This window comes from Microcebus murinus, chromosome 19 (genome assembly GCF_040939455.1).
Source record: "Microcebus murinus isolate Inina chromosome 19, M.murinus_Inina_mat1.0, whole genome shotgun sequence".
Classification (NCBI taxonomy): domain Eukaryota; kingdom Metazoa; phylum Chordata; class Mammalia; order Primates; family Cheirogaleidae; genus Microcebus; species Microcebus murinus.
Genome location: NC_134122.1, coordinates 30,810,460 through 30,824,460, shown reverse-complemented (window position 1 = coordinate 30,824,460; position 14,001 = coordinate 30,810,460). Strand labels below are relative to the sequence as shown.

Genomic DNA, 14,001 nt, shown 5'->3' with positions numbered 1-14,001 from the left:
ATATAAAACAGTTCAATTTGGAGAACAACTTGGCAATATCTAGTAAGGTTGAAGAAATATATATCCTATAAACCTGCAATTCCATTTCTGGGTAGAAAGATAGTCACTGAAGCATCATTTATATTACTGACCATTTGAACACACCTAAATGGCTAATACAATATAGGAATGGATCGGTAGTGGTATAATTCATATAGTAAAATACTATACAGCTGAAAATTAATAATCTTTCCATCTATGATAAAGTGGTACCAGATTAGTCCTCCGGCCATAAACAACTATAGAAATGGACAAAATTTATGAGGCAACTACTTTCAGGCTGAGAACAACAGGAAGCACAAGACTGTGATCCCTGAGAGAAAGGAAACATCCTTTACCTGGGGATAATTTCCCAACTATAGTGCACACAGTTGGAGTCTGAGCAGAGTAGGGAGATCCCACCAGGCTGAGGAGGCAGAGATCAGTGTAGAGACAGCAGACTTTGGCCAGGCGCAGTGGCTCATGTCTGTAATCCTAGCACTCTGGGAGGCCGAGGCAGGAGGATTGATCAAGGTCAGGAGTTCGAAACCAACCTGATCAAGAGCAAGACTCCGTCTCTACTGAAAATAGGAAGAAACTAATTGGCCAACTAAAAATATATAGAAAAAATTAGCCAGGAATGGTGGTGGCACATGCCTGTAGTCCCAGCTACTTGGGAGGCTGAGGCAGAAGGACTGCTTGAGCCCAGGAGTTTGAGGTAGCTGTGAGCTAGGCTGATGTCATGGCTCTCTAGCCAGCTCAGGCAACAAAGTGAGACACTGTCAAGAAGAAAAGAAAGGAAAGAAGGAAAGGAAAGAAGGAAAGGAAAAAGGAAAGGAAAAAAGAAAGGAAAGGAAAGGTGCAAATTAGAAGACAACAGCAGTATCTTTGAAGTACTGAAAGAAAAAAACTACAAACCTAGAATTCTATAACTGGTGAAAGTATCTTTTAACAAGGTAAAATAAAGCCATTTTTCAGACATACAAAAGCTGAAATATATATATATATAACTTTTTCCTTATTATTTAAATCTCTTAAAAATATAATTGAGGCATGTCATCAGCAAAAGGGCAGAGTAGGCAGTTCCAAGTTCCCATACTCTCACAAAAACATAAAAAAAAAAAAAAATAAAAAAGCATGGAGTAACTGTTAGAACCACTGTGCCAGAACTCTGGAAAATAGTTCAGTTGCAAGCCGGCACGATGGCTGCGACTGGAGTGGGCCGTCTGAGGCGGGCGGCTTCAGCCCTATTGCTCCGGAGCCCGCACCTGCCGGCCCGGGAGCTGTCAGCTCTGGCTCGGCTCTACCACAAGAAGGTGGTTGATCATTATGAAAATCCTAGAAATGTGGGGTCCCTTGACAAGACATCTAAAAATGTTGGAACTGGACTGGTGGGGGCTCCAGCATGTGGTGATGTAATGAAATTACAGATCCAAGTGGGGAAGATTGTGGATGCCAGGTTTAAAACATTCGGCTGCTGCTCCGCAATCACCTTCAGCTCATTAGCCACTGAGTGGGTGAAAGGGAAAACGGTGGAGGAAGCCTTGACCATCAAAAACACACACATCGCCAAGGAACTCTGCCTTCCTCCCATGAAACTGTACTGCTCCAGGCTGGCTGAAGATGCAATCAAGGCCGCCCTGGCTGACTACAAACTGAAACGAACCCAAGAAAGGAGAGGCAGAGAAGAAATGAGCCCTCGCAAAGCCTTCAAGTCATGTCAGCTGTTTGCTCACCTGCCGCATAGTCACAGACGGTCAGAAGCCCCTGGCACTATATAAAAGCGCTTTGAGACACGCACAAGGTTTGCTGTTCACATTGTGACTCTAATGAGAGCAAAATACACAGTTTAATTGTTCTGAATCCTGCGATTTCTTTCAGCCCACATTTATCGCCTTAACCCAGTTTATGAATATTTTGAATTGTGTATGTGGCCGCAGAACTGAAATCAATAATGAAGTCTCAAGTTTTGATAGCCTGTGAAGTACATAAATATCTTAATTTTACCTGAATTAATTTTGGGGAAATTACCAGTAGAATGCCTTGGTGTGATTCTTTGACAGAACCAGTTATTGTACATAAAACAGATGTGCTTATATATATTATAATAAATAAAAGAATATAAGACGATGAAAAAAAAAAAAAGGAAAGGAAAGAAAGCTTTGTGGTGTTTTTACTTGCCTTTGCCTCACCTAGACAGCAATCTTTAAGACAGAAGCCTGCATTCCCAGTGTGGGACCCCTGACAGTTCCAGGGGGAGCAGGGCAAACCTTATTTGCAAATGAATGTATATGTCTGCTCTAACATGTCTGAGGACTTCCTGCAGGAATGACATAGGTGTGTGTCTCAATTTCCCTAAACTGGAACTCACCGAGGATGGAAAAGTGGTAGGCTTTGCTCAAAAACATTGCAAGACTAACAAACAACCCACATATGCCTGGGACAAAAGATTATGGACTAGATTGTATTTTCCAAAATTCACAAGCTGAATCCTAACCCAGTGTGACTGTATCTAGAGACAGGGCCTTTAAAGAGGTAATTAAGGTTAAATGAGGTCATAACGGTACGACCCTAACCCAGTATGACTGGTGTCCTTATAGAAAAGGAAGAAGTACCAGGGATGTGTGCACACAGAGAAAAGGTCACGTGAGGGCACAGCAATGAGGCAGACATGTGCAACCCAGTGAAAGAAAACTTATGAGAAACCAGCACTGTTGGTGCCTTGATCTTAGACTTCTTGTCTCTAGAACTGCAGGAAAATAAATTTCTATTGGTTAAGCCATCCAGTCTGTGGTGTTTTGTTAATGCTAGCTCTCAAAAACTAATACAGACTTCCTAAAGGTTGCAAATTTGGGGAGAATTTCTCTGGGAAATCAGGACATTTATAACCACTCATGTATTAGAGGGAATTTAGAAGGCCATACGTATACTCAGAGTAAGATGCACGTTCAGAAAATACCTGAACAAGACCCTAAGTTTTCACCTTGGTCTGATCACTAGGATCAGCGCAGGCCTAGCTAAGTGCTGAGGCAAAACTGCAGCACAGAGGCCATCTTCAAAGACTCAGAGAGGTGTTTTTTTCCTTCTATATTTAGCTCCTCACATTCAAGGAAATCTGTCAAAACCCTAGCTGAATACAAGCTAAAAGAATCAGAGATTTCAGTGACCACACATGAAAATGAAAAGTCTTTGCAAAAACAGTTTGGAGGCCGGGCGCTGTGGCTCACGCCTGTAATCCTAGCTCTTGGGAGGCCGAGGCGGGCGGATTGCTCAAGGTCAGGAGTTCAAAACCAGCCTGAGCAAGAGCGAGACCCCGTCTCTACTATAAACAGAAAGAAATTAATTGGCCAACTGATATATATATATAAAAAAATTAGCCGGGCATAGTGGCACATGCCTGTAGTCCCAGCTACTCGGGAGGCTGAGGCAGAAGGATCACTCGAGCCCAGGAGTTTGAGGTTGCTGTGAGCTAGGCTGACGCCACGGCACTCACTCTAGCCTGGACAACAAAGTGAGACTCTGTCTCAAAAAAAAAAAAAAAAAAAAAAAACAGTTTGGAAAAGTCACTAAACAAACAGACTTTTTTTAGACAAAAAGACTGCTATACCCTCCAATGATTAAAAACACACGCATACATGGCAAACATGAGGAGGAATAGAATATAAATTCCAGAGTTACTATATTATAATATTCAAATGTCCAGGTTTCAATGACAATCACAAGTTATGCAAAGAACAAGGAAAGCACAGCACATTTAAAGTAACAAAATAAATTGACAGACATCATCTCTGAAGAAGCCCAGACACTGGACTTACCAAAGGTTTTTAAAAACTTGTCATAAATATGGTTAAGAGTTAAAGGAAACAATATACAAAGAATTAAAGGAAATCAGGAAAATGATATACAAACAAAATGAGAATATCAATAATGAGATAAATTATAAAAAGGAAGCAAAGAGAAATTCTGGAACTGAAAAGTACATTAACTGAAATCAAACATTCACTAGAAGGTTTCAAGAGCAGATTTGAGCAGGAAGATGGGGCCATTGAAATTATTCAGTCTGAGAAAACAAAAAGACTGAGAAAAAGTAAACAGAGCCTAAGAGACCTAACCATCAAGTGGACCAAACACGTATTATGAGAATTTCAAAAAGAGAAGATACAGAAAAAGCAGAAAGACTATTTCAAGAAATAATGGCGAAAGCTTTCCAAATCCTATGAAAGACATGACTCTACACTTCCAAGCTCAACAAACTACAAGTAAAATAAACTCAAAAAGTTGCACACTGAAGCTGAGCACGGTGGCTCATGCTTGTAGTCTCAGCTACTCAGGAGGCTAGGGTGGGAGGACTGCCTGAGCTCAAGAGTTTGTGACCAGCCTGGTGATATAGCAAGATCCCATCTCTAAAAAAATTTTTAAGAGATATAAGCTGAGACCATTATAATCAATCTGTCAAAAGCCAAAGTGAGAATCTTTTAAAGAGTTATTATGGGTACATAGTAGTTGTATATCTTTATAGGGTACATGTGATGTTTTGATACAGGCATACAATGTGAATTAACTGAATCAGGGTGATTGGGCTACCTATCATCCCAGGCATTTTATCATTTCTTTGTCTTAGCATCATTCAAAGAGAGAATCTGGAAAGCAAAATGTAAGGAATCCTCAGTAAGATTAAGGGCTAATTTATCATAGAAACTCATGGAGCCGGAGGCAATGGCTCACGCCTGTAATCCTAGCACTTTGGGAGGCCAAGGCGGGCAGATTGCTCGAGGTCAGGAGTTCAAAACCAGCCTGAGCAAGAGCCAGACGCTGTCTCTACTATAAATAGAAATAAATTAATTGGCCAACTAATATATATACAAAAAATTAGCCAGGCATGGTGGTGCATGCCTGTAGTCCCAGCTACTCGGGAGCCTGAAGCAGAAGGATCGCTTGAGCCCAGGAGTTTGAGGTTGCTGTGAGCTAGGCTGACGCCATGGCACTCACTCTAGCCTGGGCAACAGAGTAAGACTCTGTTTCAAAAAAAAAAAAAAAAAGAAACCCATGGAGGCCAGAAGGCAGTGTGATGATATATTTCAAGTGCTGAATGAATAAACTGTCAATCAAGAATTCTACATCCGAAAACATTATACTTCAGAAATGAAAGAGAAATTAAGATGCAGATAAACAAAAGGTAGACTTGGATAAACACCAGCCCTTCCCTATAAAAATGCAAAAGAGGTTTGAGGCGGTCGCGGTCATTCCAATGGAGGTTGTGGCAGGCCTGGAGATTTTCACAACATTCCCGGGGCGACGCCTCGTACTCGCGCACGGCGCTCTATGAGCTGCTCGACGTCCCCACCACGGCCACGCAGGCGCAGATCAAGGCCGCCTACTACCGGCAGAGCTTCCTCTACCACCCGGACCGCGACTCGGGGAGCGCCGAGGCCGCCGAGCGCTTCAGCGCATCTCCCAGGCCTACGTGGTGCTGGGCAGTGCCACCCTCCGTCGCAAGTATGACCGCGGTCTGCTCATTGACGAGGACCTGCGCGGACCTGGCGTCAAGCCCTCCAAGATGCCCACACGGGACGCCGGCTTTCCCCGTCCCCCGCCGGCCGCCTCTCGGGCCGGATACGGCGCTCCGGGCGCTAACCGCACCATGTTCGACTTCGACGCCTTCTACCAGGCGCACTACGGAGAACAGCTGGAGCGGGAACGGCGCCTGAGGGCCCGGCGGGAGGCCCTTCGCAAGCAGCAGGAGGACCGGGCCAACAAAGGCTTGCAGTGGGACCAGATCCGAGACTCTGCTTTCATTGTCGTTTTCCTCACAATCTTTGCTGTCTTCGGCTTTCTTTCGTATTTAATCAGAGAAAGCAGGGAAGGGGAGCTTCCCCAGCCAGCCCTGAGTAAACGGCCTTTCACGTCTTCTGAACCCTTGGCCTGCGTTTGTCTACCTCTACTGGGGTCTGAAGGAACGCCCTGCCCTCCCCGACCTGCCCAGCTTAGCCCGTGACCTGCACGTCCCTCCCCTACTCCACAAAAGGAGACTTTTTTTTTTTTTTTTTGAGACAGAGTCTCCCTTTGCTGCCCAGGCTAGAGTGAGTGCTGTGGAGTCAGCCTAGCTCACAGCAACCTCAATCTCCTGGGCTCAAGCGATCCTACTGCCTCAGCCTCCCGAGTAGCTGGGACTACAGGCATGTGCCACCATGCCCGGCTAATTTTTTGTATATACATTGGTTGGCCAATTAATTTCTTTCTATTTATAGTAGAGACAGGGTCTTGCTCTTGCTCAGGCTAGTTTCGAACTCCTGACCTCAAGCAATCCACCCGCCTTGGCCTCCCAGAGTGCTAGGATTACAGGCGTGAGCCACCGCGCCCGGCCAAAAGGAGGCTTTTTGATGCCTAAGAAAGAGGAGTCCCGAAAGCCCAGGAGTGAAGGGTTTTCTGGAATCCCTGGGTGCCTGCTTCCAGCGGTTGCCTTCCTGATGTTGTCGATTTCTGGAACACTTGCTCTAGCTTTATTGTAAAGCCCTGAGCAAGATTTATTCACTCCTGGCCCACATTTGTACCCCGGGGCTCCTCTGTAACCTTGAAACATGCCATGTGACCAATCATTGGCTGCCAAAAGAAAAAGTCTGGGGTTGAATGACCTTGTCTTTCTGTGAGTTCCCCAGGCCATAGGTGAGACCTGATCCAGGATATGAATGTGATCTGTGGAAAGTTTGCCAATCCTCCCGCCATGGTCAGCCCTACATTACACTCCCCCTTTTGTTGGTGCCATTTGGGAGTGGGAAAACAAGGTCATCAAGCATAAGGAATGAGTTCCTGTGCCCATATTTATCTGATGTGTGACCTTGCAGATGTTACTCTATGGACATGACAGCAGAGGAATAAATCATTTGCTCTCTTGAGGTCTGTCACACTGTATTATCCATAGTTTTTTAAAAAATTTTTTTTATATTAAGAAGGGGAGTGGGGAGGGGGGTTCAATTTCCTTTGTTTTTGAGACAAGAGTCTCACTCTGTCACCCTGGGTAGGGTGCAGTGGCATCATCATAGCTCACTGCAATCTCCAACTCCTGGGCTCAATCGATCCTCCTGCCTCAGCCTCCCAAGTAGCTGGGACTATAGGCACTCCATAATACCCAGCTAATTTCTCTACTTTTAGTAGAGACGGGGTCTCACTCTTGCTCAGGCTGATCTTGAACTCTTGAGCTCAAGCAATCCTCCTGTCTCAGCCTCCCAAAGTGCTAGGATTATAGGCATGAGCCACCATACTCAGCCTTATCCATAGTTCTAATCCATAGTGATTACAACATGATGCTAGTAGGGCCAGGTTTATCCTTGGGCCAGTGTGCCTGTCACCTGGTCATCCCTTTACCTGCCAGCCCCATCCCTAACTGTGCAGCCCATCCCCTCTCAGAAATAGAGCAATAGATGCAGAGCTAGAGTCCTCTGAGTATGGCCCATGCTCCTGTTTAACTTGCAGTGCTCATCACAGGCCCCACAAGTCCTTGAAAGAAGGCTGCCTGAGGCTGGGGGAACCTTGGGGGTTTGGAGTAGACAGGACTACTGAAGGACAGGAGGCTTGCTGTTCAAGGTGGAGGTTCCTTATGCATATCTGGCTAAAGGTGGTTTTTTTTTTTTAACTTTCTAATTCATACAAAGCAGTTGGTCATCACCTGGCCAGAGCTGCAGGAGTAAGGCTCTCTTAACTCTGAGTCACTGGACTTAGGGAGTGGGTTGGCTGTGAGATTGTAGGTGCTGTAGTGTTTGTGCACTGGGACTGGGTGTAAAGCTGTGGGAAGCGAAAACCCTTGCAAGGAGGTCTACAGCAAGGATGAGGGCCCAAGTCTAGGCTGTACACAAAGCCAGAGCTGGTTTGCTATACTATTGAGTGCAAATCTTGCTCTCAAATGTTTTGTGTAAAAATCCTTCTAAAAATAGGGATAAACCCTCACCTAGTCTAGCTCTCATTCGGTTGTTTCGAGGAGGCCTCACTTCCTTGCTTGCTGTTGACCACATGGACCTCTTCACAGAGCTGTGCTTGAATGTCCTCACCACATGGCAGCTGGTGTCCCCCAGAGCACACGATTCAAAGGAAAGAGAGAGCAAGGGGAAGACACAATGCCTTTTATACCTTAATCTTGGAGGTTATGAACCATCACTACCACCACATTCTGCTTCATTAAAGTCAAGTCTTTTTTTTTTTTGAGACAGAGTCTTGCTTTGTTGTCCAGGCTAGAGTGAGTGCCGTGGCGTCAGCCTAGCTCACAGCAACCTCAAACTCCTGGGCTCAAGCAATCCTGCTGCCTCAGCCTCCCGAGTAGCTGGGACTACAGGCATGCGCCACCATGCCCGGCTAATTTTTTATATATATATCAGTTGGCCAATTAATTTCTTTCTATTTATAGTAGAGACAGGGTCTCGCTCTTGCTCAGGCTGGTTTTGAACTCCTGACCTTGAGCAATCCGCCCGCCTCGGCCTCCCAAGAGCTAGGATTACAGGCGTGAGCCACCGCGCCCGGCCTAAAGTCAAGTCTTTAAGTACAGCCCAGACCTAAAGGGAGAGGAATCGGTTTCCATTTTTTGAAAGGAGACAATGTCAAAGAATTTATGGACAGTTCTAAAATGCCCACACTAGATAACCACTTGGAAAAAATGAACGATCCCTACCTCCCACCATACACAAAAATTAACTCAAAATGGATCGCAGAACTACATATAAAAGCTAAAACTATAAAATTCTGCTGGGAGGCCGAGGCGGGCGGATTGCTCAAGGTCAGGAGTTCAAAACCAGCCTGAGCAAGAGCGAGACCCCGTCTCTACTATAAATAGAAAGAAATTAATTGGCCAACTGATATGTATATAAAAAATTAGCCGGGCATGGTGGCGCATGCCTGTAGTCCCAGCTACTCGGGAGGCTGAGGCAGCAGGATTGCTTGAGCCCAGGAGTTTGAGGTTGCTGTGAGCTAGCCTGACGCCACGGCACTGACTCTAGCTTGGACAACAAAGCGAGACTCTGTCTCAAAAAAAAAAAAAATTCTGGAAAGATATATAAGAGATAATCTTTGTAACTCTGGGAATGGCAAAAATTTCTTAGATGGTATACAAAATGCATTTATCATTAAAAAATTCAGTTGTTTTTTTTTGGGACAGTTCTGCATGTGGATAAAAATTCAGTTTTTTACAAATATCAATATAGATATATCTCGGCAGGGTATGGTGGCTCAGGCCTATAATCCTAGCACTCTGGGAGGCTGAGGCAGGCAGATCGCTCAAGGTCAGGAGTTCGAAACCAGCCTGAGCAAGAATGAGACCCCACCTCCACTAAAAATAGAAAGAAATTAATTGGCCAACTAAAAATATATAGAAAAAATTAGCCGGGCATGGTGGCTCAGGCCTATAGTCCCAGCTACTCGGGAGGCTGAGGAAGAAGGATTGCTTGAGCCCAGGAGTTGGAGGTTGCTGTGAGCTAGTCTGATGCCATGGCACTCTAGCCCCAGCAACGGAGTGAGACTTTGTCTCAAAAAGAAAAAAAAAAAAAAGACCAGCCTGGGCAATGTAGTGAGACCCCTGTTTCCACAAAAAAATTAAAAATTAGCTGGGCGTAGTGGTGCATACCTATAGTCCCAGCTACTTGGGAAGATGAGGTAGGAGTGCTTGAGCCCAGAAGTTTGAGGTTACAGTGAGCTATGATCCAGCCACCTTACTCCAGCCTGGGCAACAAAGTGAGACCCTGTCTCTATTAAAAAAAAAAAAAAAAAAAAAGTGCCAGTTCTCAAAAATGATTCATGTTGGTTAGTTTTCTCAATAAATATTAGCTGCATTAATAAATGCCAGGCAATATGGTAGGCACTGACTATTTATAGTCAACGACACAGAGCTGGTCCCTACCCTAGAATTTTCTTTGTTCTTGAGATCCAGGTTGTCTCAGGGTGTAACACAGTAGGACTTTATTATGCTACCTCCACTAGAGGGCAGCCTGAAGCCTGTCTATAACAGCACAGTTATAGCTGTTAACCTCAACAATCTAATACACTATCAGGAAAGAATTGTCCTGAAGGACAAAATACCAAACAACCTAAGAGTTGTATTTATTCTCTCAAGACTGTTGGTAACAAAATTGTAAAATGAGTCAAGTTTATGTTTGGAATTCCTAGCCTCCCATTTCTTCCCGTTTTCTACCCTTTGCCCTACTGAGGTGGAGTGTGCCATTACGGGCATCACCTGCAAGTAAAGAAAAATGTGGCAGAAACAATCAGTTGCATCTCTCACCAACAGATCAGTCAGGGTGAGGAGGGAGAAGAGGTTCCTGGAGGGATGGAGCAAGCTGGTAAGCACAGAATTGCTGGCCAGAAACAACTCTGGAAGCAGAAACAGGTGTGTGCTTGTTTCCACGCAGACACCAACTGCGTGTCACCCACATTAAAAGAAGAGAAGAAATACCTTCGTTAATTCACTATTTGCCCTGCACACTACCTACTTTGTGCCATACGGGATACAGCAATAAACACTCAAGACACAGTCTCAGCCTTTAAGGAGCATACAGTCAACAGGAAATCAAGCATTCAAACAGAAATGTGCTGAATGTTCCAAAGAACATTCATAACTGCACAAGAAACCAATCCAAAACATAGTGAAAATAAAACAATTGTTTTATCTTATTTTATTTATTTTTTAAAAAAGAGTCTCACTCTGTTGCATGGGCTAGAGTGCCATGGCATCAGCCTAGCTCACAGCAACCTCAAACTCCTGGGCTCAAGTAATCTTCCTGCCTCAGCCTCCTAAGTAGACAGGACTATAGGCACTTGCCACCATGCCCAGCTAATTTTTTTGTTTCTATTTTTAGTTGCCTAGCTAATTTTTTCTATTTTAGTAGAGATAGGGTCTCCCTCTTGTTCAGGCAGGTCTTGAACTCCTGACCTCAGGCATTCCTCCTGCCTTGGCCTCCTAGAGTGCTAGGATTACAGGTGTGAGCAACTGTGCCCGGCCATAAAACAATTATTTTATTGTTGTTAGGAATTCTGTGATTCCAGTGAAACTGGCTTGTCTCTGTCCACAATGTCTGGGGCCTCAGCTAGCAAGACTCAAAGGCTAGGAGTGATTGATGGTAGAGACAAGAAGCATTTAAACGTATCTTCGTTCACATAAATAGCAGCTGATGCTGGCTGTCGGAAGGGACGTCAGCTGAACTGTGAGTTGGAACATGTACACATGGCCTCTCCATGAAGTCTCTCCATACGAGCTAGTTGGGGCTTCCTCACAGTACACAGCAAGAAACACTGGGAGTACACATTCTAAGAGAAAATGTCCACTATGTAATGAGTGCTTATTCTGTGCCAGAGGCTCTTCTACATGTCTGACATGTATTAGTCCATTCAATCCTCTAATAATCCAACTGCAAGTCCAGCGAAGAGTGAAAAAGTTTGTCATATGGAGAACCAGGCCCAAATGAACAGACAAAATGAGGAAAAAGATCTGGAGAGGACTTATGAGCCAGAGTACAAAGGCTCAGAGTGGCTAAAGAGGAGGGTTCTTTAGCAATATGGTTTGGGGTTAGGTTTTTACTGCCTGTTACAGGATGGGACCATGAGACATAATCAGCACACAAATGGGTGGGATTTTTCATCACATGGGAGCAATGTATTTTCTACTAAAACAAGAAGTAATACCTGAAAACTTATAAAGGCAACAATTTCAAATGCCATGTTGTTCCAATTTCATAGAATATGGACTAAGTATATTCACCATATTCTTCTTGCCAAATACAACTAAAATCGCTGTTTAAAACACATGAACAAGTATGAAAAAAAACTATTGAAAGATGGAGAAAAGAAGGGCTGACCCAGCACTGAGTTCCTCGGGCAGTTTGCCTCATATATATTCTGCCGTATGTGTTAAAGCAATATAAAACTCAGAAATGCCAATGGTAGTAAAAACAGCCTATCCTCTCTAGCTACATGACTGGGAAGAGGGCAGCCCTGAAGGATGGTACTCTTTTAACCAGTGGTCCCCAACCTTTTCGGCACCATGGACTAGTTTCATGGAAGACAATCTATCCATGGACCAGGGGTGGGGGATGGTTTCTGGATGATTCAAGCGTGTTATATTTATTGTGCAGTCAAACCTCTCTGCTAATGATAATCTGTATTTGTAGCCGCTCCCCAGCACTAGTATCACTGCTTCAGCTCCACCTTAGATCATCAGCATTAGATTCTCATAAAGAGTGAGCACTTTAGATCCTTTGCATGCATAGTTTACAGTAGGGTCTGCGCTCCTATGAGAATCTAATGCTACTGCCGATCTGACAGGAGGTGGACCTTGTGTGGTGATGTGAGAGTGAGGACTGGCTATAAATATAGATGAAGCTTCACTCCCTTGCCTGCTGCTCACCTCTTGCTGTGCAGCCAGTTCCTAACAGTCCACAGACCAGTTCTGGGGTTTGGGGACTGCAGCTTTGGACTATACCCATCCTCCTTTAGGCAAACACCAATGAAAGAAGCCTTACCTTTTCCCCTCCCCCCAAGTACTACAGAGAATATGGAACAAAGCCCTGCTGACCCTCCCTCTCCTCACCTTGTACCAGTACAAGCAGAGGTGACACCTCTCCCTTCCCTACCAAGCACTGAAGAGACTATGTGGAAGAGCAGTGTTGAGTATCCACAACCTATACTAATGGAATAATAAAAAGATGGCACCCATCCCCTCTCAAATAGACAGTGGGGAGCTAGAAAAAAGGATTGTAAATATGTATATGAAGTTCTAGCTGTGCCCTTTAAGTGGACCAGGTGTGAAAACAACCAGAAGCAACACACTAAAAGCTTTGAGAATGGAAATATAATGTAGAATACTCTGAGGTTTCAGATTGGCCTCTGGGTAGCACACAAGTGGGGCAGGCCAGAATAGCTCTGCAAAACTTTAAAACTAAATTGATCTTCAAACCACAAATTCTGGGCTTAAAAGTTCATTAACTGAAATGAAAAATTCACTAGAGGTCGCTGTAAATATAATGATCTACACAGGTTAAAAGAAGGTTGGTTGGTTGGTTGGTTGGTTTGCTTGTTTGTTTGTTTATTTTTGAGGCATACTCTCACTCTGTTGCCCAGGCTACAGTGCCATGGCATCAGCCTAGCTCACAGCAACTTCAAACTCCTGGGCTCAAGCGATCCTTCTGCCTCAACCTCTCGAGTAGCTGGGACTACAGGCATGCACCACTATGCCCGGCTTTTTCTATATATTTTAGTTGGCCAATTTCTTTCTATTTTTAGTAGAGACGGGTCTCACTCTTGCTCAGGCTGGTTTGGAACTCTTGATCTTGAGCGATCCGCCCACCTTGGCCTCCCAGAGTGCTAGGATTACAGGCGTGAGCCACTGCGCCCGGCCATATAGAATTTTTTTAAAAAAAACATAAAATAAAACAAAAAAAGAGAAGACAACATAGCAATCCTAGATGTGTATGCACCAAACAAACAGAGCTTCAAATATATGGAGCAAAAACTGAACAAATTGAAAGGAGAAATAAACAGATCCCTAATTACAGCTGGGGACTTAATCTTCTCTCAGTAATTGATACAATCAGTAGACAGAAAATGAACAGATATAGTATTACTAACTGAACATCATCATCAACCAGTGGGACCTAATTGAAATTTACAGAAGACTTTACAGCAGAATATACATTCTTTGCAAGTAGACATCGAACATTCACCAATATTTACCAGAACTTGGATCATAAAACAAATCTTAAGAAATGTAAAAGAACCGAAATACCAAGTACACTCTGTGTCCATAATTGAATTAAGCTAAATCAATTAAAAAAAGAAACCAAAAAATCTCCAAACACATGGAAATTGTATACACTTCTAAGTAATTCATGGGTCAAAGAGAATCAAGGAAAATTAGAAAAAATATTGAACTGCATAAAAATGAAAATATAACATGTTAATTGACATAAGCAAAAATGGCAGAGTAGCTCCAAGGCCCCATGCTTCCACAGAAAC

The 14,001-nt window shown here is 44.0% G+C and overlaps 2 protein-coding genes and 1 pseudogene across 4 annotated transcripts in view; 2 read left to right on the top strand and 1 right to left on the bottom strand.

The window, feature by feature from the left end:
• The window catches only part of POM121C (POM121 transmembrane nucleoporin C), a 57,268-nt gene that overhangs the window by 28,127 nt on the left and 15,140 nt on the right, over positions 1-14,001 (bottom strand). The gene's annotated exons all lie outside the window — the stretch shown is intronic.
• On the top strand, positions 1,221-1,720 carry LOC105858809 (iron-sulfur cluster assembly enzyme ISCU pseudogene; annotated as a pseudogene).
• Positions 2,395-6,013, top strand: LOC105858810 (dnaJ homolog subfamily C member 30, mitochondrial-like). Its single transcript, XM_012742177.2, is given in 3 exon segments — positions 2,395-2,405; positions 5,273-5,460; positions 5,463-6,013. Coding segments are annotated over 3 exon segments (750 nt in total).